This window comes from Varanus komodoensis, unplaced genomic scaffold, assembly GCF_004798865.1.
Source record: "Varanus komodoensis strain SLA01 unplaced genomic scaffold, ASM479886v1 scaffold21, whole genome shotgun sequence".
In the NCBI taxonomy this organism is placed as follows: Eukaryota; Metazoa; Chordata; class Lepidosauria; order Squamata; family Varanidae; genus Varanus; species Varanus komodoensis.
In genome coordinates this window covers 11,338,394-11,365,721 of record NW_025335589.1, presented here as the reverse complement: position 1 = coordinate 11,365,721, position 27,328 = coordinate 11,338,394, and the positions used below count along the sequence as shown (strand labels likewise).

The 27,328-nt window shown below is 43.0% G+C and overlaps 1 protein-coding gene across 8 annotated transcripts; it reads right to left on the bottom strand.

The window, feature by feature from the left end:
- Nucleotides 1–907: 907 nt before the first annotated feature.
- Nucleotides 908–21,961, bottom strand: TMEM144 (transmembrane protein 144). 8 transcript variants are annotated; one of them, XR_006414802.1, is made up of 15 exons: nt 21,827–21,939; nt 19,997–20,199; nt 18,839–18,961; nt 17,992–18,091; nt 17,220–17,300; nt 16,682–16,763; nt 14,429–14,514; nt 13,385–13,503; nt 11,846–11,965; nt 11,213–11,310; nt 8,814–8,867; nt 7,355–7,555; nt 6,424–6,554; nt 2,731–2,881; nt 908–2,103 (listed from the first exon to the last, which is right to left on the bottom strand). XR_006414802.1 is itself a non-coding variant. In XM_044430829.1 (12 exons), exons 1-12 carry the CDS (start codon nt 21,868–21,870, stop codon nt 7,472–7,474), a joined length of 1,194 nt encoding a protein of 397 aa, XP_044286764.1. In that variant the 5' UTR covers nt 21,871–21,939; the 3' UTR covers nt 4,664–7,471. The 8 variants fall into 8 exon arrangements, 1 of the variants encoding a protein (XP_044286764.1); XR_006414806.1 differs by having other exon boundaries at nt 6,424–7,555; nt 21,899–21,961; XR_006414801.1 differs by having other exon boundaries at nt 6,424–7,555.
- Nucleotides 21,962–27,328: the final 5,367 nt, after the last annotated feature.

Sequence of the window (27,328 nt, the reverse complement as noted above, 5' to 3'; positions counted from 1 at the left end):
CCAGCAGCAGATCAGTAGCCATCTGGCTAATCTATCTAAACACCCGATACAGACCAAGAAAAGGCCAGAACACCCATATGAAACCACAGAAACAAACAATAGCTCCATTCCCAGAGCTCTTCATGGGATTGCTAAAGCTGGTGGACTCTGCAATTCCACTAATAGCTGTATTTTATCAGCAAACATGTAAGGCATATATGCGAGACTTGCATCTCCCATACATGCCTTACCTTTGTGTAATTTGCAGACTTTCTTCTTGAACCACCCCAAGGCCAAACTAGGTGATCTTCAAAACACAGGTAGCAAAGCATGCATGTTTGGCTTATGTGTTGCAGTGCAAGCATGTTTTTCCATCCCATTTTCATAGCCATCCTCCCAATGAGGCCCAAATAACAAATCTCCATTGAAAGCATGGAGAAAAGGATTCCATGTGAAGCTGCATTCTTCCCAGCACCAGCCATGTCAGTGGGGATGGGCCATGTTCTGTGAAGCTATTCAGCCTCCACTAGGAAAAGAAACGGCTGCCCCCAGTGCCTGTCAGGTCCCTGGCTTTGTGTAGTCTGCACTGTCCCAGGCTGGGTGGAACTTCCTTTCTCTACACCCCTGCTGTTATCTCTGATCTGAGTTTGGAGGGAACAGCGGGGATTCCTTTGGAGGAATCTTGACCTGTGACTGGGAGCAGTTATCCTTCCCCCTCAATCATGATTACTTCCTCTCTCCTTCCAGAAAAGGTTATTAGAGATAGCAAAAGAAAGGACTGCATGAAGCCCTCAAGATAATCTCTAGCAGCTGACTAATCTCCCAGTCTTACAATCAAGACTCACAGGCCTGTAAGTGGCATTCATAGATAGAAATTCTCCCCCACACACAATGCAGTTTGAACAGAAGAGAAAGTCAGTACATGATCAAGTAAAGGGGCAACCACATTTATTTGCATATGGGAACATTTGTAAGAGAAAAGCATGAGGCTGGAAGTACTCTTGTAACTGATTGAGTTTCACTACCTTTTTGCCTGACCAATTTTAGAGCCATAGTTGGGCCAGACTATTGGAAGGAGTAAGATAATGATGGCAATATTTAGTCTGTTTAATTAACCTTCTTCTAATAAAGGAGATAATTTATCTTGACTTATAGCTTGAATACAACACACTGTATTAACTTATTTTATTTCTATTAGACACAGAAGTCAAGAAAAGCAATATTTCATATAACCACAAGATAAATAGTATTTCATAACATTAGGAATAAATTGGGAAACCAATATTTAAGCTTTGAAATGTTTGAAGTCAGCTTTGGGATATATATGCTAGAGATGAATGTTATGACAAAAGCAGAGTATATTTTGTAAAAAGATTGAGAGCAAGATTATTTTTTTTCTCTATCCTGTATATAATAACATTTGCCAAACATTTAAGAGGTGGCTGAAAATGTATTCAAAAGGTTTAGGAAAAAAGAAAGAGTGCATCATGTATTGTGAAATCAGAGGACCGATCAATTCATACTTGTATCTCAATAGTCATAACAGTTTGGAATCTGTGGGTCCTGGATGTGTGAAAGGGGCTCTCTAGAATGGACAAGGTGGAGCTTACTCTGGAATAGGGTAGTCACTTATATATCTTCCAAAAAGTAGAAATTGATCACCAAATTGGGCCATCAATTTGCAGAACATTGGCTATGGCTTGCTCTCTATTATTAAAATAGAAACACAATGTGAAGACTGTGACCAGGTGACCCGTGTGCTTTGTCCAGTCTGCTGACCAGGTACTGCTGATGGGCAGCTGCAAGGCCCAGCAATTCTTTCTGATGGTTCTTCAATTTTAAACCAGACTTGGCGTTGACATCCCATCCAATAGAGGATAGTTCTGTGGCACCTCTTCAAATAGAGGATTGCTCTTTGTAAAGTAGGGCATCTGCCTGCCCAGGTATTCGCATAGGGCTTCCTGACATGTCTGATCAATCACACTTCATATCTCCATGGAAGGAGTCATCTGATTATAATTCACCTTCATATGGATGTCCATCAGGAGCTGCCTGAGGAAGGGGACACAGCTGCTGCAAGCTTGGTGCAGTCGAGAGAGTTTCTTCATTGGCAGACACTAAACACTTGAAGAAGGCAAAAGATGCCAGGTTTATGTCATTGCAGGCACTATTTTCACATCTCCCAAACACCACAGCTACAGTCCACACAGAGGCAGGTACAGGTAAGCCTTTCATTTCAATGGAAGCCATCCTTCTCTATGGCTGCAAATCACTGAGGGATATGCCACTGAACAATGAGTTACCAAATGATAGGCCTGCTCATGTGAATTAAGATTTCCCTTCAGATCATGCCTTCTGCCCTGCAAAGTTTTCAGGGATAACCCCATGTGTGTGACTGGGAGTGTGGTTATTCACAGTGTTGGGAAATCCTTCCATACATAACCAAAGACACCCTTCATATTATTTCTATGCTTGCTCCTAAGCTAAGGCCAGACAATGAAAGCAATTCTGGGGCTCAGCCTTGCTGCTGAGCTTATGGCTTAATTCCAGTCCAGTACATAAGGCAACACCAGTGCCATGGAAATGCTACTGTAAACATGCGCACAAGTATTGGTTCTGTCTACCTCTAAACCAGATGAGTGTCAGATGTGGCATTCTGTAAGGTCATTTCACTGCACTCAACTGAACCTTCTAGACACAGGTTTAGGACAGAGACAGCAACTCCTCAAGATTTTGTCATAAAATACCTACCAGTTTTACCCTCTGGTCCAGTGCTTTGGATGATCATAGCCAGGTTTTTACAGAGATGTGAGATAACATCAGGTGCCTGGCAGCACCCATCCCAGTGGGACCGCATACACCAAATCCCAAGCAGCTGAACTTACATTCCCAGTGGCACCATCTGTGTTTGGGCAGAAAACAGATGAGGAGACAATCACAGGAAAGCCAGCCCTGCCACCTCTACCTAACCATTTTAAAGTATATGGCCATCCTCTGTATTAAAAGTCACTGAGACTGTCATCCTATGCACCCTTATCTGGGACTTAGTCCAAAGGAAATATGGATGGGATTGTGTTCAAACTGATCTAAAGCAGAATAAATGTGCAGGCATTCACTCTCTGAGCCCAGATCAGCCAGGTTTTAAAGGCATGTTTGTTCAGTAATGGAATCGGGAATCAGAATAGAAGGGGTCGAATAAATGTGTGTCATTCATGGATAGCTGAAATTGTTACATGTTACACAAAGGAAAGACTGGCCATTAACCAATGAAACAGAAATAATCTAGAGGGACTCTTTTTGTCTGACCCAAAATTAATTAGAGTTAGACCGTTGTGAGTCAGACCACCGATACAGAAGATCAGCAGACTGACAGACGTAACAGATGGTGTTTTGCTACCTTGAAATTGCCTGTAACATAATTAAAGGCAGATGGACTAAAACTGGAAACAGAACAGGTCATGTATAATAAGGGTATCTCTATTATACCTGTCCTCCTCAATCAGGCCTGTCAAACAAGCCATTCAGTTTCATAATCCAGATTAGGAAAATCAATGGCTTTACTGAAAACTACTGCAATTTCAGCTAAGTTGTAAGGGCAGTACTTCTGTCAGTTCTAGTAAAAGACAGAATCAGTGACTTAACAGTCAGTGGCAATAATTATGGCTGAATCAAAGTGCTATTAACCCACCCACCCATAAAAGAAAGTGAAAGTACCATCTTTTGTAAAAGTATTTAAAGTTCCCCCTTTGACATTTCCAGATTTTGTCATGGAACAACCTGGAAATGAAAGGGATTTAATTATAATAGATTTAATATAAGATACTCAACACTGTGAAGGTGCAAAATATTTTTGCTGTCATGAAAGTAAATGAAAGTAAACGGGCACTTGCTGGTTGTATAGGTATTCACCTCTTTGAATCAGTGCTTGGTAGAAGCACCTTTGGCAACAAGTCAGAGTTGCAAGTCTTCTTGGGTAAATCACAATCAGCCCATTCTGCCTGGCAAAATACCCCCAGCTTTGTTCAGGTTGGATGGGGCTGTTGCTGAAAAGCTGCCACCAACATGCTTCACAGACAGATGGTGTTCTCAGTGCAATGAGCACTGTGGGCCCATCCATTGGCTTTTCCTGCAAAGCTGAACATTTCAGTTTTGGTTTCATCACAACAGAGAACCTTTGCTACATGTTGGCTGTGTCTCCGAAATGCCTTTTTGCAACCTCCAATGGACCTTGATATGGATTTGTTTCAGTAACGGCTTTCTTGCCACTTTTCCATAAAGCACATCTAGGTCACAGTTCTCCTTTAATAAGTTTCTTCTATTGCAGCTGTGAATTTCTCCAGGTCCTTCAGAGTCAAAATTGGCTTTGCTGACTGTAACAATAAGCCAAATGATAACCCTTTTCTGTCCTGCTGTTGCTGGACAACACCTGCCCAGACGCTAGACCAAGCCCTGCAGCTAAGGCACCAGATTTAGCACCGTGACTCACCCAAATGCTAACTCAGATTAAAGCAAGTTTATTAAAGCATCAATAAGGGGATACAGGAGTGGGACACAGAAAGAAAGGGGGAAAGGTCAGATGGGTAACAGCAACATTAGACAGTATGCACAGAGTACAATATCTTAGCCACACACATGCAAGCTCCTTGTTGCACCACAGAGAAAAAATAAAGTGACTCTTTCCCTATGGCAGGTTTCCCTGTGATGAAGTCTTCAACATTTGGTCATGAAACCTCACACCAGGTTGAAACCCAGCAGGAGACTAAAACTAGCCAGGAGTTTATCAACCCCTTCTCCTGGCAGGTGGAATGATGTCAACCAGCCAATCCAAGAGGCTGCAACTTTCCCAGCTGTTACGAGCAATTCACACCATTATTGTCCAAGATCATCCTTTAGTCCATCCTCAGTGATAACCCAGGAGTGCACCCCCCCCCCCCGCATCCTTGGCCATTAAAATCCAGTTGCTTATTTAGTTTAACCCTTCCTGGCTCTTCGTTACACTGACTTTATGGCCTCCTTACACATTCACGGGATTTTTGGGGACAGCATCTCTAAGGCAGAGCTGAAGTTGAGCCATAATTCTTTTTATGTAATAATTATGGATTTAATGGTGCTCTGGGGTGTTCATAATCTGGGATAATTTTTATAACCTAATGCTGATTGATGCTTCTGCACGTTAACCTGAAGTTGTTTTGATAGCTTCTCTCTTCCTGATGCTGTTTGCTTAGATATATTAACTGACAAACTCAGGGTCTTCTAGAAACAAGTGTACTTAAGCTGAGAACAAGTGGCACTGGAATTGCAAACAGCTGGACTCTATTCAACTACTTATGTGACTTCTGCAGGCTGTGGTTTACATCAGAGCTTGTTTGCAACAGCAAAATAAGTAATATTTATGCAATCAATAAATGCTTAGCTGTTTCTGTTTACTTGACTTTTGTGCTACATTGAACTTATTTTTCACCTTAGCAGTGTTTGGTATTTTGTGTACATCAAGTGGTAACAATAACAACTAAATTCACCTCAATTCCAGGTTAAAACACAGAGAAACGTGGAAGAGTCAAAGGAGTGTGTGAATACAAGGCACTGTATTCCCTCCCCCATTTTCTAGAAGGCAGACCAATCTACCTAGCAGCAATCTAAGCACCAAAGCCATTAGCTGTTCTAGATGAGGATCATAGTAATTAGAATCTGACATATCTGGAGGACAAAAGGCCAGGGACTGATGCACTGACACACCAGTGACAAGTTTGCTACATCCCATTTTATCCATGAGATGCTACAGTGCATCAGTGCAGGGCAAGGGCCACTATTTCTAATTTTCTAGAACTTCCTAAGTATTCTTGTGATCTATGTTGATGCATTCTCATACAATGGAACCATGAAGAACCCACAAAGAAGAAAACCTGCTGAATCCTGCTGTAGAGCAGTGTTTACAGATTTCTTTTTTAGTGTTTCTCAAAACGTGGTTCTAAATTATGGATGCACTGAAACTCTGCAGAATCTATCCCTCTAGACGTCCTGGACTGCTTCTCATGTTCAGCCATTATCTTGGAAAATAAGCCAAGCCCAGAGTAAGTCTGTGAATCCTTGCAAAACTAAGACTGTGCAACTGGCAGCCTTCTGCATCACATGCAGCAGCACAAAGGTTGCTACAAAGGAAGCTGAGCCTAGGGAATTCAAAGAATTCCCATCCCCCAGATGCTTTCCCCAAACATCGTTAGCCTGGACCCACCTGCGGGTCTCAGTTTACTTTCATGTGGCTTATACTGCTGCAGATTGCCCAGTGCCTGGAAAATGGGTACAGTAATCCAAGCTATCAGGAGACCACCAGGCAGTGGGAAGCTGGCTCAGTACACAATGGAAGTCTTGGCCATGCCATCAACATGTTTATTTAGTAAATTTGTATCCTTCCCTTTGTCTATCATGGAACTCAAAGTGATATACCTGCAGTGGTTTCCCAAGTGATCTTCCAGGCCCAGATCTGCTTAGCTTCAGCAAGTCAGCTGATTCATACACCCTCAATTATCCTCAGAATGGCTCAAAAATAAATAAAACATGTAGGTAGTTCTCTTGGTCTATTAGACAAAATAAACAAATGCAAAACATACTCTGTTCAACCAAATGTCAAAAAGTTGTGAACAAGCTTTTGACTTCTTCAGAGCTCAACAATCCATTTATAAAACTGGGACAGGGGAATACAGCACTTATGGATGGCAGACTAAGTACACACACATATATATGCATGAAAAAATAAGTATTCCATGCCCAACCACTGCTGACTCCGGGCTTTGGAGACCTCTTGAGTAATACAACCCTAGATGCCTTCTCCCTCACTAAGTCTGCCTTCTCCCCACCATTAGCTCTCGCTCCTCCACCTCATCACTGCTACCATGTGCTTTCTTGATAGGCAGGGAGCAACTGCACAGCTGCATTCACTGCTCTTGCCCCTTAGCACCTCTGATGTTTGGTCCAGAGCGAAAGGCAACTGAACAAGCCAGCTGTGAAGGTGCAAAGAAGAACATCTCCACCAAGTCCTTGGTAATGAGCCCCTGCTGGGATGTTAGTCCTTTTCATGCCTAGCTTTGAAACTGGTACTGGGCCCAATTCTGATGTTACTCCCTGTGACCAAGAATAATTATGATTATACTTCACCAAGCTTTTAATAGTATACTGTAGCCCCTCTCCATCAAATCAGTATCAACCCACAACATAAAACATTATGGGATCATTGAGATGGCTGCCCTAGATTTCATCCCACGATCACTCAACCCTGAGATTTACAAAGTGTTATTTTCTGTAATTTGAAGATGCTTGATATAAACATGAAGAAAGTTTCAAAGTTAGCACAAAGGGTGCTTGATTATGGCACTTTTACTGCTTCTCTGGTGAGAGTGATGAAATTTGTGATCCAAGGAAAAGATCAGATAGGCTCCTTCTTGAAGGTCGCGATAGTATTAGCTACTGGCACCATCTGCTGGTTCAAGCAGTCTCTTCAGACTTTAGAAAATGCTGTGGAGAGCGACCCAGCCAAAACAACACAAAACGCTACCAAGAGCAATAGATAGTTTTTCAGTCCCTGCATAGGAACAGAAAGGGGCATGGGATGGGGAAGAGAAGCAGCATTAGCTTATGTTAAGTTGCAGAGCAGCTGACTTCCTGTATGAGTGCATATCCGTAAGAACAGGCCAACCTGGGTCATACCTTCATTAGGTAATTTGCTACCTGGCTTGCAGCATGTCACAGCCGTGGCTGGGAATTTTCCAGGTGTGGCAGGCAGTCACTGTGGCTTCTTATAACACATAAAGCTGGACAGGGTGGCTTCTTCTTATGAGTAACAAGCCATCCAGAACCTAGAGGCTCTCCTATGTTCTGGAATAGTCTGCTAACTGAGGCAACAGGCCGTCCTACCTGCGTTCCCATGCGATAAATATGCTTGTGGAAGCTTGACTATTCACACTGGCAGCCAACACATGCGGTCACTCACTATGGCTGGTGTAACTGAGCATGTGAAGCAGTCCATTTTATATGAAAAATTGTGTCCATCTGCCTACCAAAGTGCAATCCAAGTGGGTGAAATCAATGGCATGAATCAGCTTGTAAAACTGAGCTGAATGTGGACTGCAGAGACTGGGTTCACTTCTCTGCTCAGCCATGAAACCATCTGCGTGAACACTGGCCAGCTACCATTTGTCTGCCTAACAAACCATCAATCCTCTGAATCAATTCATTCAGAAGAAAAATGAAGGGCAGAACTATGTCTTTACATATGAATTTGGGTAATCTAGGAAAAGCAAGTTTGGGAAGGGGGCACGTCTGCCACTTTGCAGCACAATGCCACCCCTACCTGCTTCTTGTCCCACACCGCAGAGTGTTTACTCTTGAAACAGGTGCCTGACTCCTAGCAGTGGAGTGAACAGCTGAGAAGAGGGGATATGTATGTAAAGGGAAAGTATCAGGGAGGGAAAGGGTTAAACATTCCCTTTTCTTTGCCACTGCTTTACTCCAAATTGCCTCACCCCAAAACCATTTGCCCTACAAGAGGCAGCCACTGGGGGATTTGTTATGCATGAAAAGTTATAGTTCAGCCCAAGTCTTTGGAAATCCAAAAGAAAGCTGGGGAAAATAGAGAAGTGGCTTGTGCTTCAGCCCCCTAGAATTGTTCAGAACCTCTGAATCAGAGCTCACACTTCTCCCCATGGAAGAAGGTGCAGAGGGTTCTTCACATGCTGAAGCAGCATGGGGAAAAAGTGCCCACCCTTTCTCACCCTTATTAAAACAGGCTTGAGCATCATGCCTTAGAAGCAGATGTGCAGACAGGATATCACAGCCCTCACCTTTATCTCCTTAAACACCAAGACTCCCCACAAGGCAGCTATCAAGCCAGGACCCTAGAGAACAAGTGCAACATACATAAATATTATTATCACTGGTTCAGGAGGCAAGAGCCCAAATGGCAAGAGCTCAATTACCTCACTTTAAATTTAATCTTGCACTAACTGTTGCTCACGATCAGAATGTTTTCTCAACCTCAGATCACCCTAAATTTTTGGTTCCTCTTCAATGGCATTTAACTTTGTAAGCCATCCCAAGATGCCACGCATAGGGGATGGCATATAAAAGTTTTAATAAATAAATACATAGATTTGCAATGGTGTGAACAGGTGGGGTCAGGGGGTTGGAATAATAGCACAAACAAAATTGGTGGTCAGGTTTTTCATGAAGCATTTCACACACATACACATTTCAGCATCAATATAGTTCCCCCCCCCCAGCTTAATTGCCATGATGGAGTTCATGATCATGATCAAAATCAACAATTATTACAAGATTAAATTTAGTTAAATAGGACAATCGGGTTCTTGCCCTCCTGTATTGCAACTCATGGTGAGGGGAGAGTTAATCCAGCTGTGATCCCCCCTTGGAAACTGCATGGCATTTAAGCTAAGGAGAGAAACCTTCCATTGGTATGAAAGCATCATCAGGCCTCTGGGGAAGAGATTTGGGGCCAGAATGAGCAAGGTCAGATTAGAATTACGTTTAATGTTTGGGTGATGAAATCATTTTATCATATTATCCTAAAACAAAAGGCAAAGGAAAAAACATTGACAAGAAGTCCGTTTTCTCTTTTTGCAGCCCAGAAATCTATGAGTTTATTTTGCCAGACTGAAGCTGCACCTAGTGACACATCTTGCGTTTGATGGTGTGATTTTGTGAGGCTTTTAGCTTCAAGGCTGGGCCAAAATCAAGTTAACTGGACTGAGACAGCTAGTTTCATTCAGCCAATCTCTTCCCCTCTCCTCCACTGGGGCCCAAGAAAATTATTTTAGCCAGCCTGTGACTGGCCGGCAAGGCTCTTATTGGATTTGCCAGGGTTCTGAGCACAGAAGCAGAGGTATTAAGGAAGCCCATGGTCTTTTTCTTTGTCTCTGCTTTTGCTTTGGATTCCTTGTATATCTGTTTGGTTCTGTCCTATTACTCTGTTCTTCTATGGCTTTTATTCTCTTTTCTCCCTGTTCCTTTCTAAATGAACTTATCACCTACCTCAAAGATGTTGTGTGCTTCTTTCCAACTAAGCCCTAGTACTAAATCCAGAACTTTCTGCTTGGTTTATTGCCACTGCTTAGAGTACCGAGCTGGAAGCTGTCATCTTTGTAAACCATCATGAGATGTTTAATGAATGACCGCATAGAAAAACTTTACATAAATAAATAGGGGTTCAGAACACAATGCCCCAAGCCTCAAGGGTGTCCTGTAAGGCCCAAGAGCCCCCTGACTTAGGCTGAGGCTCATGTAAGGGGTGGCAGCAGTCTACCTTGCTGGGTTGGTGTTCAACCCACACCCCCTCTTGTCTCTGCCTGGACGGGCAAGCACCATCCTCCTTTAACAAACATAACATAATCTGACCTATGCCATATGGTGTGTTGGTAATGGATGAGGCAGTTGTTCTTGGTACACTTTCCAGGGTCAGAGTTGTACTGACTCTTTGGATGAGGCCTGTGATGGCTGGGAAATGGGAAGTGTGGAAATCAAGATGGTGGAGGCGGGTGAGGTAAGTTCAAGGCTGCCACCTTCAAGTGCTCAGGCAGATCATGAGAAAAGGCAGGGAGTGGAAGTGAAGGGAGGAGACAAGGGAAGGAAGAAGACAAGCCCATGCCGTCTGGTCCTGACTGCATGTCACCGCATTGGGTCAGAACAGCTACCCAATTAGAGGGCCTGTGTAGATCTAGGGGGCAAGCTAGTCTTTTTCCAAAGGGTCCCACACAAGAGTGGAGCCCGGGGTTACTGAAAATAGCTGTTTTCAGAAACAGTTTCTAGTAGTTTCTCAGCAAATCCATGTGCTGGGTTATAAAATTCATTACAAGCATTCAGCACTGTTGCAAAGCTGTGATACCCCAGAGCACATTGCCAATGGTTCCAGAAATGTCAAAGCATCTACAAGTTAATTCATGCACTCATTTATTGCTCTCATTTGTGGGTTCGACAAGTCACATTGTTCATGCACAGACTCATCTTCCAGTGGCTACAATTTGTTAGCTGTGAACTGGAAATAAGGAACCATTCTTCAAAGAGAATGACTGTGGTTTGAAATGAATAAGGGGAAACATGACATGATGTAGGATGAATGCCTTAGAAGTGAACAGGAAATCATCATTTAAAAAGGCAGGAGGGTATCTATGCATAGTTTGGTGCGGAAAAGAGCCCACAGGTGATGTGCAGGTCAATGGGTACTTACTGCAGTGATTATTGGAAAGCTGATCACAGCGCTGAGGTAATGATTTGCTAGGAACCAGCAGCAATCAGCTATTGCCCACAATACACCAGAAACAAATCCTGCAGAGAGAATAAAACAAATACATAAATGTACAGATGTTTCCTATATTCAATCCAAGTGGTGTTTGCACTGTTGCAGAATGAAATCTCCCATTTAGGGTTCCAGCCCAGCATCAAATCATGTCCTTTCCTACAGCACTTCAATCCACTGCCATTCTCCTCTGGTTCCTAAAGATGTTCTGATTTTCTGCAAAGCACATGGTTTCCTTCGCTAGCTGATCCCACCCTCTCATGCTTGAATGGTGTCATTTTGGCAAAACAAGGATCTACCCCGTGGGGCAACGAAACCTCCAGTGGTCACACTGGAGAAATTATCCTGGGAACTACCACAAACTGGGTGTACCGTCAATGAAAACAGAGGACTTCACTGATCATATGTTTTCACTAAAATATATTATATTCACATATCTACAGATTACATGATTAATAAAGGTCAGTCAGCCAAATTACAGATTTCTTTAGCAGCAGCATATTCAAGTATACTTAAAAGGGGCTTATAGCTGTAACACTGTATAGATCTATTTTGGAATTATACCTGGGATTATGGCTTCAGGATAAACTTTAGGATTGTTTTTCATTATTCCACAGTAGATTAAAAAGTAGATGGTGCTTGTAAGGAAGATGCCACTGAAGTGTGCAAAAACGTAATCTAAATCTGCAACAAATATTGAGGCATGTGAGGAAATCACAAATATATTCAGGAAATTCACAAAAGTGAATCACAGTTCTGATTCCTTCAGGTGAGGCTATGCTTTTACCCAATCCACAAATCTACTGATACAGGACAAGACTTCAACAAACTGACACTCTCCAGATGTAATGGACACTCACTCATCAGTTAAGGAAGGCTGATAAACACCCTCTCATGTTTTCCCCAGTTTTATTGAATTAGGTATTTCACTCAGTTTATTTGCATGCTGTAGACACAGCTGAGGGTGCATTGCTACAAATGCTGAGAGCTCTCTCTTAACATGTATAACATTGTACCCTAAACATCTCATTACTCTATTCTATGGTGATTCCATAAGCTTTGCTATGTCAGCAGCTTCTTTTTGTTCCAGCTAATAAACACTTATATATCCATATCAAAAATACACATATGGCATCCTTAACCTGAGAGTGTGCTTCCTGGGACGCAAAGACTTGTGATGGCAGTGCCTGAAGAGCCAGTGGGGCTGTCTTCATGATGCAGCAGCCCACCACGGGTTATTTAACCCACAGTGAGGTTGCAGCATGTGCGAGACTGCCATTTTGAACACCCCATGTAGGTGTTCTCAGGTGGCATGAACCCAGCGAGAACTGAACAACCACTGCATTACTCATGACCTTTTGGGGAATTATGAGAGGGTGGCTTGAACTTAGCATAACCCAGGCTTTCTCAGCTTGCGTGGATGCCATGCATTCAACCTTCACCCACCAGCACCAGGCTTATCATGCGTTACATAAGCTGAACCGGGTCAATTGCAGAGTGATCAAGAGCAGAGGGATCTGCCAACCATGCCAAGATCACAAATGAGTTCTGCTCAAGTCAGTTCTGACTAATGGAGAGTCTGGCAGCAACTGCCATGTCCTTCTATGACTCACCTCCAGAAACTGAAAGCACTGGGGGAGCAAGGATGGGCAACATCTGAAGGCCGGGGAGGGGGGGGGCTGTGGTCCTCCCCTTGAAGCCACCAACCTCCCCCTCCCCAAAACAGTCAGGCTGGCAACAATGCCCTGCCCTAATTCTGGAAGGAAACTGGGTGAGGGGAGGGTGTGCGCTCCCCTTACAAAGAGAACTGTGCATCTAGGAAACTTCCAGGAGAACTGTTTTCCTTCCAAACAAGGCATGCATTCCCCACATGCCTTGTTTGTTTGCAAAACTGTGTATGTAGGGGGGCATGTTGCTGCTGTCATGGAAAGTTCAGCAACAACAAGATTGCTATGGTGAGGACACATGTGCCTCCTAGTAGAAACAGGAGGGGAAGCAGAAGCAAAGGAAAAGGTGAGGAATCTTTTCCCACCCCTTCTATCCACCATGAATGGCCACAGTTCACAGTATACAGGAACACTGCAAGCATTCATGTGTCTGTACCATATTGACTTGCTCCTGTGTACGCAGTTCCATTCTTCCTGCCATGGTCTTTGATGTACAGAACAGGCACAAAACTGGAACCGTACAATATTCCAGCTATCACAGCCAGAGAGCAGCCTCTTAGAGAAAAAGAAATATTAAAGAAGAGATGGCAAATCCATGCACTGAGTTATAAATACTCATTACAAGCATGCAGCGCTGTTGCAAAAAACATGGCACCCATCAAAGCACCGCCAATGGTACCAGAAAATGTCAAAGCATTCACAACTTAATGTGTGCACTCATTTATTTGTTTCATTCGTGAGCCACCCTATAGCCAAAAATGTGGAAGCAGTGGCCTACAGCAGTCCTACTTGTAGCCAACAAAGCATCCTTGGCTTTCACTGTTCTACCCTCCAGGAAGACTCCCCACTGCTATCCCTGCTCTCACTGTGAGAGGTAACTGCAAAGATGTCAGGAGGCCCTAGGATTGTGCCTTTACTTAAGCCAAGTTTGTTTTTTTAATTAATGCGGTGACATGTTACGATATTTGTATTGTGTACTCTATTGTGTTGTATTTTATGCATTGCTGTAAGCCATCCAGAGAGTTTTGGCTATTGGGTGGTATAGAAATAAAATCAATCATAATCAGGTGGGCAGCAGAGATTCAGTTCGCTCTGTGAGAAGCTGGTTTTCTCTTCTCAGCCCTGGCCAAGTGGCTTCTGCATTCCTTTACAGCAGAAGCTCTCTGAATAGAATACATAACAAGCACAACAAAACTAATAGTGTTCCTGAAAAAAAGAAACTGAAAATCAGCAGTGATCGGCATTTTAAAGGAAAAATATAACTTTCAAGGCAGGACAGAGAAGGCATTTTTAAAACACAGATTTAAACTATGTCCTGAGCAGTGAAGTAAGTAGCAAGCTAAAAAAAAAAGAAAAAAGCTGGTTGGTGCTGGTTAGAGTTTGGCACCTCTGCTACCTTATGGGAAAGAAATCTTGGAATGCATATTCTAGGGAATAAGGTGAAGCAGAGGAAATTCCCAGAAAGACGCAGAGAACTTACATCAATCTCCTTCCCAATGGAGAAAGGTTGTCCACCCATGACACATCACCCCTGTTTTCAGCTTCACGATGAGAAGTGTTGATTGACTGTTGAAGAGTCCAAGATGATTAAGGGCATTGAATACAAGAGTTTTTAAAACATCTGAATCTATATTGATTATATAATTTGCAAGGTATGAGAAACTGAGACCTGGTACCCTAGAAAATCCCAACAGGAATTTCCTCTGAAACTCTATCATTGTTGAACTGATAACAGTGCAATTTAGTTTACTTTATCCTGCTGTTCTGCCTAAGGTTACAATCCTTATACACCAAGGGTGGGCAACCCCTTTGGACCAGGGGTACATCTGGAAATTTGAGAAACTGCCCTGAGCACCACCACAAAATAGCTGCCAGGAGAAACATGACAAAGAAGTATAGCCTGCCCAAACAGCCCCAGCTGTGTGGCTCCTAGGATACCTCCATTAGCAGCAGCAGCAGCAGCAGCAGGATTTTGGATGGTTCATTCCACTGCCTACCGTCTCTTGCTGTGTGTTCAGGCTCCTAAAATCACCAGATTCTCTGTGGAATGGGCGTTGTGCCCAGAAGAGGAGCAAGTGGTTGAAAGGGGTGCTTGTGTGGGCTTGCATTCCTCACCCCTCCTTTGCATGCGCATGTACCTTAGTCTTTGCTTTCTGCAACATGAGTTGCTGACCGCTCAGGATTCAAGACTGAGCTTCTCTGCTGATCTTGGCTTTGTCCCTGCTGACCCACCCTCCACCCCACCAGTTTGATCAGCCATCAACCTCCACTGATGGAAAGATGTTCATCTCTTCCTCTGGAACCAGGTTTGGGAGTCAAAATGCACTAACAGCCCCTGCAGTGCTGCTGCTGGAACAGCCTGGATTTCAAGAATGCAGAACTGGCCACCCCGAGATGCTTGCTCTTCTCCTGGGAAGTCCTTTCTGAGGGAAAGTGCACTGGCTGGGGTGCTGGATTACACTAGGGAGTCCCTGGCTCAGCTCCCCACTCGGCTGCAAAGTTCCTTGGTGACCCGGGGTCAGTCACTATTTCTCAGCCTAACTTACCTCACAAGGTTGTTGTGAGGATAAAATGACATGGAGGGAGAACCATTCCCCTTGGAGGAAAGAGGCAATAAAATTTTAAAAACAACAATAACAGTACTTATAATAACAACAACAACAACAACTTCAAAATTCTTTAAAGTGTGCTCTATTTGTAACATATTTCTTGAATTATGGGAAAGATACTCCAGAGCTTATGCCATTGCTCTTTATTGTATGCGATCTATTTTCATACTGCTTTCTCATCACACACTAGCAGTTTCAAAGTGACACACTAAAAGTTAAAAACGATTAAAGAAAACACTAGAACTACAAACTCCACCAGCAGCGGGTTCCCTCAAATGTCAAAGCAGCAGTAAAAACAAATCCTGAGTGCTACTAGCTATACCACAGACAGAGCCAATTGCCATAAGTAAAGGTAACAATGCAAAGTATCAACTAAAACCTTGGGCACAGAGTTGGTTTGGTGCCCAAAAATAATGCTTATGCATCACATGGCTCTCCCCTGGAATGAGCTGCAGTTCAGCTGATGGACTGCAACTACTGAAAAGCCTCTGTTGCTGGTAGCTACCCACCAGGCAGGTAGGGAGAGCATTCAACAGCCAGAGCAGTTTTCTGCAACCTGGAACACTCCAGAATTTTTAGACTACAACCCCTATCACCCTTAGCCATCATTGGTCATGCTGACTGGGGATAACAGGATTTATAGTCCATAAATTGTCCAAGTATAAATCTAACCATTTATAGTCCAGGTTAGGGAAAGCTGATCCAGAGAAAGGCTTCTGAGGATTAAGCCTGTCCTGAGGGAGTCTTAATGGCAGGGGTCAACAAAGAGCATTTCTTTCCTCAAAAACTGGCTAAAATGATTCTGTCAATGCAATCTAAAGTAGCAAATGTGCCATGCTCTGCTGTTTACTGTAACCCCTCAGTGCTATTCTTATATTTCAGGCCAGTTCTACTATGAGGTATTTAGTATAGTCTGATTGACTCCCCCACGCACTTGCTCTTTTTCTTCTGCTCAGTCTATTCAGCCCATGATGACAGCAGGCAGCACCCATCCAGAAGTGAGCTCTCCATCTGAATCAGAAGCTGAGGTATGTTGAGGACCTCCCAAGGATCTCCCGCAACGCCCCCAAAAGCCCCACGCTAATGTGAGCCACTTTTTACAACAACAACAAAACAAGACTTACATGTTCTCTTAACAATGGCGTGCTTTCTGATGGTTGTGGAGAACTCTGAACATCACTTTTTATGAAAAGAAATAGTATGGTACTACAAAGGGAACAGAAACATTTATGCCAAGTGTTTTCCCTATTTTATGTGTTGCTTTTTGCCATTTGCAAAACATTTATTTTCTAACATCTAGAAACAAAACACACTCAATTCCCAAACAGCATTAAAACAGTGGAGGCCTATGCACCCTTACTGGCAAGTAAGCCCACTGTGCCAGTGGGGGGTGTTTCCCACGTGTCTGAGACTGCAACCTATGGATTTTGTGTCACGCATCTATCCTAGTTCATAATTCTACCTATGCTGGCTGGAAGTGCTGTGAGTTCCACATCCTTTTGCTATCTGAGCAGGCAGAGGATTGCTTCCTTAGACACCTATTCCTGGCCTCAGACTCAAAGCACAAACTATTCACATGCTTTTAAAACCACTTTTAAAACATCTTATTGTTTTAAAAGTAATATAACACAGTCATTAAGAAACATGAGTGTTTTAAAATACCTTAATACTGAAAGTCCAGCTCCAATGTAGTTTAAGACTGGTTTTACAACTTTTTCAGGATCTATTCCAAACCAACCAAACCTGTCAAATAAAAGGAGGATTTCTTAGAATGGGAAGGGCCAAGGAAACATATGCAGTTCATTACCAATAGATATCTATGGCACTTGCACAAACATATCACATGTGGTACTCATAGGAAGCATATTGGCTAGGAAAAGAACACAGAATTTCTCCAGTGCTACAGTATTCCAGTTGATCTTATTCTCGCACAAGCTGAAAGGCTTCATATAAAGATACATAAATATATTATGGCCAATAAAGTTATCTGGATTCCATGTGCTATTTAAATAACTGTTGCATACAAAGAGTTCTCATGAAAAAAGTTTCCTTATAGGTGTTTGAGGCCAATCTTGACAATGACACAACAAATCTTTAAAAAATGCTAGGCCAGCAAGTGGCTGTAAAGGACTGAGCTTCAGTTTAATGCATTAAGCCTTCCTTTCTGTAAAGGTGAATTCCTTCAATATACTTTGAGAAGTCTGGAAATAAAGGGCCCAGAACCTCTCAGAGTTAACATGTGAGTATATAAATATAGAAAAAAATACATCAGAAGTATCCAGACAATGTTTCTGGAATAATCATGTGGGCCACTAATGACAGTTAAGCACATTATAAAAGGAAAAGTAGTTTGGTTTTGTGGTATTTCTTTAATTAAATGTCAGAAGCAAAAAACAACTACCCACAGTAAGGTTTACACATGTAGCATGCTTACCTTGAACTTGCCCATCCAGTTAGCAAGTTAAAAGAAGCCCAGATTAGGAGACCAAGACCTAACCCAATGGTTTTAACAATGGGCACAACAGTTATATTACCTGCACAGGACAGAAAGAACAAAAGTAAAAGGAAATGCTTATTAGTTCAATAGTTATAGCTGCGTTATCATCATTAATAATCACCACAATTTGAGTCCTTGCTTGCAATGCATGATTGCATGTCATGAAATAGGTACGGGGAATTCGGCCCAGACAACAAATGGCTGGCCCTGTTCTGGTCCTCCCCTTACTTGTGGGTTTGATGGTTGCCATGTCATATGGCCCTTAGGTCTCCAGATGCTGCTTCTATATGCCAGATTGGTGCAGAATAAAACCTCCCTCATTCATGTGAGACAGCTGATCTGGCATGTATAACCAAGATCTGGGTGGGTGAATAGGGAAGTGCTACTCTCTCCCAGCTGTGCCCATCTGGGTACTTGGTTGAACATCAGGGTAGATGAGAGCACTGGGGAGGGGGATTTCCGTGGTCTATAGGAATTCTCTCCTCCTCTTTCTCTTGGTGCCCTGTATGTCCAGCAACTAGTCTAGAGTGGCTGCAGCCTGTGCTGGTCCATCACAACAGGCTGGGGATACTGCTGCTGTACTGCCCACCCTGCCACCCATCAGTCTCCCTACCTGAGCTGACTGAGGTGATGTTGGAGTCCCTGGGGGACTTGTTGGTCCTGGGGAACTTCAACATTCATGCTGAGGGGACCCTATCTGGGTTTCTCAGGATTTCTCCCTGTGCATAGATCCACATATATATGGACATGAAAGTCTGAGATAGTAATATTATGTCCGCCTTACCCGTAGCCCATAAAAAGCCCCCAACCATAGCAAGAGGCCAAAATCTAGGACTGTTTTGAATAAGGTTAACGATTAAGGAAACTATCCAGATGGCAGCACAGAGAATCCACTGAAAGAACATTCCTAGAACACAAATAAACCAAAGAACAATTAAGCACAAAAGATAATTTTATACAGTAATGGCTGGAGTTTTATATTGTAAAGTGCTAAAAGAGTCTACCATTTTTCAGGGCTTGGCTGAGAAACTGGGAAATGTTTGCCAAGTGCAGGGGAAATGGTGCTATCAGCAACAGAAGGAAAACTCATATTGAACTTTTACCATCATCAGAGAACTTTGGCTATTGGGCAGAATAAAAAAAATAATTAATTAGACTGGTGTTAAAAGTCAGGTCTAATGGAAGGAGGCACTATATGGTGAAGTATGGATGGTAACCACAGGAAAAATGAGAAAGCCCTGGAAATAGAGAATGAAGGCTAAAGGATAGGGTAGAATAGTAGATTTGTGTCAAGAAGTACAGGATCTTGAGGAGGACAGGTAGATGGGGACCAATAAGAAAAAGAAGTAGAAAGTTATCCCATAACAAGGTAAAAGGGAGAGATGGTTTCTTGGGAGCCTGTCTGAGGGCCAAACTACCTGTTAGGGTAAACTTGATTTGAAAAAGATGTTTCTTCCAAATACAACGGTTCACTTAAGCACAATAGCCAGGGGACTCCAACCCAAAATGTGCTCCCTGATTAAGGCCACACAACAGTTTCTTGATGAAAATATCTACTCCCCCACCCTGTGCTTAGTTTCTTTCAAAGATGCTGTTGGCAGTAACAGCTGATAAGGAAGGGGGATTTTTGGCCTTCAGTAACTGAAAAACCACATTCAAGAAAAACAATTGTTTGTGTTTACACAAAACCTTCAAGCCATGAAATGGTATCTATGTTAACTATTCAATTGGCTGATGGGTTGGTCAACTGCCTAGTCCCATTTCTAATAATTTTCCTTAGGGAGCAAGTCTATGCATGCTTAGTTAAAAAAAAAGTCCTACAACACATAGTATCTTCCAGCCAGCAAATCTACTGATGATATATGCCTTAAGTTACAGTCATCCATGTGCAAAATTACTCAAAGGATAATGATAGCATTTTGGCTTGAGCACAAACATTTACCATCACCAGTGTCAAATTTCTTAACTGGCACAAAGTTTGTTCCAAATAAGATGACAGCTACTCCAGAGGAGATAAACCCAATTGTTAGATCTGTTGCATTACTGCTGGCAGAGCTGATGTCTCCTTGCCAGCTGTCCATCTCAATTCTTAGTTGATTTGCCTTCTTTAAGGAGTTACTTGAATTCTGTTTCTTCCTGGGAGCTCTGGAAGGAGACAAATGGACTAAAATAACAATTCTAGACCTTTTTTCCTAATAGTCCATCATGCTAGTAAATTATCCTATAGTTCTCCTATGAGTCTAACTTCTAAAGTAATTAATCCAAAATTATAATAATAAAAGAGAGTGCATGCCTGTCCATTTTTCCATGCCGTAGTGCCAAGACTGTGAAATCTAGACACCTGAAACATGGCATACATATTAATGGTACCCCAAAGGTGTGCACTTCATTGTTAGTTTGCTTTTTTAAATGCAATAATTTAAATGTGTCCACTGGTTCAAGCCTGCGGGAACATCTTCAGTGACTAGAGACGACTTCCCAACTCAACTGGTGGGTTTGCAGCATGTACAGATTGAAACCAGAGGAATTTTGCATGCTTAAGTATAGTTATGTACCTTCACTCTCCTATGTGCAGGCCCCCACTCATGAGAAAAAGGTGAACAGCCCAAGTCCTTTGGTGGTTTCCTTCTGATGGGCACAATATGACCACCTTTGACAGCTCTGTAAGTTTGTATTCAGTTTGTGTTGTTAAAGTAAGGGCTATTACAGCAAACTGGGTGCATTCCTTAGTTCTTAATACAGATCGGATATTTTGTATAATTGTGAATATTAACAAACAAACAAAAGTACTTAAAGGCTACCTTTTCAGGACTGTATTTCAGGGCTCCACACATATAGTTAACATATGATGGGAGAAAAATCAAATTATGCCTGCCAGCCTAAGTTTAGTTCAACCTTTCATCTTCAAGCATTGATCACATCTGAGAAGGGTGCTCATGCATGTAAAATATATGCACATCATGATTTCTGAATGTTCAAGCATTCTCACCTGCATGCAGAATTTAAATGCATACAGTTCTGTACACAAAGTTTCCCCTTTCCCATACTGCACCAAATGAAGTATCATTGGATATCATTGGACAAAATCAGTGTGCATGGGAAGGTTAAGGACAAAAATGCAAATCCTACAAATCCCAGCATTCCCTAGCCAATATGGCTGCCTGAGAATGCTGGGAGGTGTGTGCACTTGGGGGTTCCCATCCAAATATGCTAAGAGTGCGTCCTTATTCGTTTTATTTCTGGCTCTCATAACAGCACTTAAAGATTCTCTTTTTGCTTTCCCACCACACAGCCTACTAGCAACACTAGTAATCACTGCATTGTTACACTCAGAATTACAGCTTCCCCAACCTTAGTGTCCTCCACAGTGGTTGGACTGCAAGTCCCAGACTCTCTGACTGGAGATTATGGGAGTTGTAGTCCAATAACTCTGCAGGAGACAAGGATAAGGAAAGCCGCCTCAGTACATGATTCACTGTTTTGCAACGGCTGCTTCTACAGACATGCTTTACAATCCAGGAAGGTGGGATGTCTTGAACTCTTTTGTTCAGTCACACAATGACTCTGGCCTTTGTTTCCAAATCGGTTTTCGGAATCCGCATCCACTTTGTCTCCATCCCGATGTGTTCATTCACCGGAAATGTAAACATGTTTCCCTGTGTATATTTAATTTACTTACAGATCTTGCTTCCTGCTGATGTTCAATGCTAGGCTCTGCCGAGAACAAGCAACTCCACCCCGTTCCCATGTGACCCTCCTCCCCTCCAATTACGTTAAGTTCAAAGCCGAATTCATTCGAGCATATATGCGGGCCATCGCCAATGCCTTGCTGTGTTTCGCGCACGGGCAGAACCGAAGCGGCTGCGTGGAAGCCGCAGCATTACGCCGAACTCCGCCTTGCTTTTCCGCACTCCCCGTAGCCCGGAGTAGGCGCCGCGCTTGGATGCGATCACGCGATCAGGGCAAAGGGGAAGGCGAGGAGGACGTTTTCTCCATTTTAGGTAGCCTTGCCGCACGGAGGACGTCGGGAAGGAGCCACGTTGACTCTTCCCCTTCCGAGGCTGGCTAGACGAGAAATCTCAGCCGCGTAAGGTGGCTCCGTGCAATGGAATGCATGAGCAGTTACAGCTAATTTAGTTCCCATTCGTGAAAATGGCTCTACTCTACGAAGGACGAACTTGATACTACCCTTAATTTTAAGAACTTTGATGTGGTACTTCATGTCAGAATAAGTGTATTAGGGCGCATCCTTGTGCATGCTTAAAAACTCCCTCCCCATCTCTCACCAGCACGCTTATTAAGACAAAAATGTTCTGCAACGGCCAGCTCTCTTCAGTTCGCCGGAGAATGCTGGGAGTTGTAGGATTCTTCTGTCTAAACGAGTATAGGATTGTAGCAAGACCGTGTTGCTTTTGCTGCAATGGACTAACACGACTCTTCCTCTGCAAATACAAGCAGCATATCCGTAACAGGCTGCAACACATTTGGCAGAGAGCAAGTCTCAGAGGGACTTCCAAAGAAAGCAAATCAATCGATGATGATGATGATGATGCAGCAGCAGTAACAGAAATACTAGGTTCCTCCCCGACAGTCGGGTGAAGCCTATAGTGAGTGAGCGAAAAGGTTTACAATTTATTTCCCTGTCCCTGCGAGAATCCTAATCCAGGTGAAGTCCTGCAACAACTCCATCTGTCAAGCCATAGACAGATTACTGCCATCAAGACAACTCCATCTGTCAAGCTATAGACAGAGTACTGCCATCAAGATTTTAAACTTGGGGACAGATTAAAATTTAGCTAATTAAGGTAGCAGGAAGCTATAGCGCTACTTTTACACAGACTATAGCAATTGAAATGAATTCAGGTCGGGTTAACAGTTTGTTTCATTTCAGGCTAGAGGCTATTAGGGCTGATACTGAATACTAAAAAGCAAGCAAGGGTGATGAGAGCTGACTACTCTTGGGGAGTTGAACCATTTTGGTGCTACAGTTTGGATCTGGGTGGGGGAATGTGCAGGCCTGCAGTTTGCTCTGCACAGGATTGTACTGTCAGTACAATAAATGCACACCTGGGCAAGAGTATCTTGTGGCCCCTTAAAGACTAACCTATGTATTCACATAAGCTTTTGTGTGCTGGATTAGAACCAGAATTGTTCCCCAGGCTGATAGATGGTAGAGAGGCAGTGTGGTACAATGATTAGAGGATTCCACTAACACTGAGGAAGCCCAAGTTTCACATTTCCATTCAGGGCCCAACTCTACATTATGCTAATCGTACACTGACCCCAATTGTTTTATTTACTCTTGCGTAAGAATGCATGGCCTCAATCTTGATTAAACTTTTTCCCACTCCTTTGTAGCTTGGCTGTCAGCTATGAAGTTTAGTGGGTTATGTTCCTTAAGTCCCAGCCTGTACAGGGTTGTTTTGCAGACAAAAGAGGGAGAAGAACTACAAGTGCTATCTGAGCAACCATAATAGAGCTTGGGAGGATAAGATTGTGAGGAGGAGGAGAATTATGTAAGCTGCCTTGAGTTTCTTGAAAGGAAAAAAGCCAGGATAAAAACATACTAAATAAATAAATAAATAAAGGGGTGTCCTCTGTTGTGAGCATTTCTCTGCCACTTTCGCTTTTCCTCATTCTAGCAGATCAAGGGGAAAGCCTTCTAATTAACAGTCTTTTACTGAGCTGAGTTGGCCAGTCAGGGCTCACATTACAAACCAGAGTGAGTAATAAGAAAGTTCTTTAAAAGTAGCAAATGTCATATAGAGATCTTTCTGTCTGTGGAGTTAGTTCTCATACATGTCAGGAGCTGATTCTAAATGGAATTCCTTCTCCCAAACCAAAGGCAGTCTGGTACTCAGCAGCGGCTTGACTAATCTCTCTAGTTAACCTTGGTATTTCAGTAATGCATTCCACGCCCGTCTTTGCTTCCTTCCTTTCAGAGTCTGAATGTTCTAGCTTAGAATGCTGTATTCTCCAAGAAGTGAGCCCAATGCTTACATCATCCTACCTCTCTTCAGGCAGACCAAAAACCATTCCATTTATGTTCAAGGGTTATAACTGATTCCAAACTAAACTAAAATAAAACAATCTCACTTCCTCGCCACTATAGAAACACATTTGCAGTGTCTGAATTCTTTGGGAATGGAAAGGTTGACTTAGTCATCGAATGGGAGCATATACAGTTGGAAAACATGTCCGTAGCCAGGGAAATTGGGCAGTAAGCGTTTACTTTGGTTGAGGAACATGCATTTCAGAAACAAATGCATCTGCAGGAACAAAAAGGCATTCAGTTCAATGACCCCTAGGAGGCAAAGGTTTGAGGTAGCACATGGTAAGGCAGGGGTGAGTCACTTGAGGTCCTCTAGATGTTTTGGCCTACATCTCCCTTCACCACTGGATATGATGACTAGGGCTGATGGGAGATGTAGGCCAAAACATCTGGAGAGCCACAGGTTTCCTACACCTTCAGGAAGGTATGTTATTCATTTCAATAGGTCGTGTGCTTATTCTGACTGAGATAGTTAAAGGCCTTATTTGTGGTTTGGGCTTTAACCCACTCATTAGTCTAGCTAGGGTTAGACCTTGGGACCAGTGTTCAAGGCCCTAGAGTCCAGGAGTCTCCACCAGACATCCAGAGATTAGAAGGTGAGGGTAGTAGCGGCACAGAAGCCCCGAACAGGCCCTGGCATGGGTAGCCTTTACTCTTACTTTTAAAAACACTTTACAGCCTGGGCAGCTGTCTGGGCATGTGCATGGCTACTGATGCTCATTTTATTATCTCTCTCTCTCTCAATCTCTCTCTCTTTTTTACAATGAAATGGTCTTTAAAGGCATTGTATTCCTGCAATCATGATGGTGCTGTGCTATTAAAAGAATTGTAGATGCTCAAACTGCTCATGTTCAGAGGAGGGTTTTTTAGTCAAACAAATTAACAGTATGTTTTGTTCAGACATATCAACTACTAGAAGCAATTGTAGAGCAAGAAATGGGATGTGTGGGGGAAAGAGACATTTGAGCTGGGTGTTTCACAACTAAAATAATACATGTATAGCTGTCTAACAGGACCTCCCATTAAACCATTAAGTGTAGAGTCTACAACAGGGGTGTGAAACATCTTTTGGCCCAAGAGGGAATGCCATTTCAGAGAACATCTTGGGAGCCACACTTTGGTAGGAGAGGGGACCAGATGCAGAGGGGTGGGGGCAGTTGAGGCCGGTGGCTCCAATGTCAATGGAGTGGTGTATCCATGCCAGGTATGCATGGTGCAGGCACAGTTTTGGGCGTTGAATTCAGCATGATGGACAGTTCCTTACAAGCCTCCAGTGGCAGGGGTAAGATCAAAAGGGGCAGGATCCAAATACCAAGCATGCCAAAATATTCTAACTTAAGGCTCTTAACGCCAGGTCTTGGCTTTAGAATAGACTTTTCAACCTTTCAGAATGGGGAACAGCCTGGAACCACGACTTACCTGGTGGCCGGGAGAAAGTGGAGGGGCCAGAGAAAGGGTCTGTTTTGTGAACCTCAGAAGGCCACCCTGGGAGCTCAGATGGGCAGGGTATGGCTGTCCTGAGGTTCTGCACCCCTCATCTAAGACAATTTTGCTGCACTCTGAATGCTCCAGTGATGGACAAGTGGAACTGAAGGTGGTACATATTTATGGAGCTCTGCTGGAGAGATGGTAAACCAAACTTTAAATGGAGAAAACAGAAAATGAGAAAAGTTTCCAAGAAGATAAATATGAAGAAGAAATCAGATAAAGATAATTTCTACCCAAAAGTTTAATGAATTTAGAAATGGGACACATTTCTGCAAGGCACTATGTCTCTGGGATCAGTGGAATCCTGGCTTGCCCTTGCCAACATTAATTTCTGTGCTCTTACTTGTGTACACATGGACTGACCACATACTGATATTCCCTATGTGCCCTCCTGCCTCTTGAGATCTGAGGTGGAGGTCTTGCTTCGGGACCCCTCCTTGAAGGAGATCAGGAAGGTGGCTACTCGGAGGAGGGTCTTCTCTGTGGTGGTGCCCCAACTATGGAATATGCTCCCCAGAAAGGTTTGCCTGGCACCAACACTTTATTCTTTTCAGCACCAGGTGAAACCCTTTTTATTTCCCATGATTTCAATGTCTAGTTGGTTTTAACGGGTTTTATCATATTGAGCTGTTGAATGCTGTGCTTTGTTTTGTTTTGATTTGACTTGTTCTTCTGTTGTAAACCATCCTGAGATGCCAGTGGTGGATGGGTTAGAAAAGCTCTAAACAAACAAACAAACAAACAAATTATTATGCCTAAAACAAACTAATTACAAAATATAAATCTATTTACAGCAGAGGCCAATCATGCTGCATTTATTTTCAATACACAGGGAAGTTCTGTGGCTTGTATCAGAAATAAATTTCTCCGCATAGGTAGATACCCAGGAAGATATGGCTCTGTTGACTACACCAAGAACTATTGTGGTGTAGTGGCTGGAGTGTTGTACCAGGGACTGGGAGATCTGGGTTCTAGTCCCCATTCAGCCATGAAGCTTTGGGCCAGTCACTCAGTCAGCCCAGCTTACCTGAAAGGGTTGCTGTTGTGATGATAAAGTGGAGGATAAGTTACCTTGCGTTCCACAGAAGAAGAAAAAGAGGTAGGATAAAAATGCAATGTAATAGCAATAATTTAGAAACACCTTCTGAGAAGATTCAGTGTGTAAAAACAGAACAAACAGTCTGCCAAGCAGGGCAGAATATTCAAAAGAAGATGCTGAGAAGGATAATGCAAGGTTGTTCATATACCCCATTATCTTGCAGTCATTAATCCTGTCAATTTGAAACATGTTATTTATATCTCTGAATAGATTTAATTCTTAAGCAAGTTTAGATGTTTCAGGTACCTCAAAGCAAAGCTATACATATTTGCTGCCACAGTAGGATTCTCTAGGCAACACCCCTTCCACTCCCCACAATTTCAGTGAATCCAGTTCAAATTAATCTTAGATTTCTAACAGAGAATATTGCACTATTGTAGGTAATCTCTTTGGGCTCATGTACACATCTGAGAAACTGATGGAAGGAAAGAGCTTTTAACTACAGGCCTGAGCCTGGGGAGGGAGCTGGTGAACTAGATGGGGAAGTCCTGTGGCCTATAATCCCTCCATCGACACCAGGTTGCCCATTTCACAAGAGGAAGAGGGCATAAATGCTATGTGATGATGATACAATAATTTCTGACATATGTGCAGCTAGCTGCCTTTCTTCCTGACCTTGACATTCCTTCTCAAAA

Bases quoted from the DNA above. Each gene is read 5' to 3' on its own strand.
- TMEM144 (XM_044430829.1), bottom strand. From the start codon at position 21,870: ATGGCCCGCATATATGCTCGAATGAATTCGGCTTTGAACTTAAC. The intron at 20,200-21,826 runs GTAATTGGAGGG...GTCTCCTTCCAG, and splicing joins AATTCGGCTTTGAACTTAAC to AGCTCCCAGGAAGAAACAGA. The intron at 7,556-8,813 runs GTGAGGGCTGTG...GTTCCTATGCAG, and splicing joins TGGTGTTTAAGGAGATAAAG to GGACTGAAAAACTATCTATT.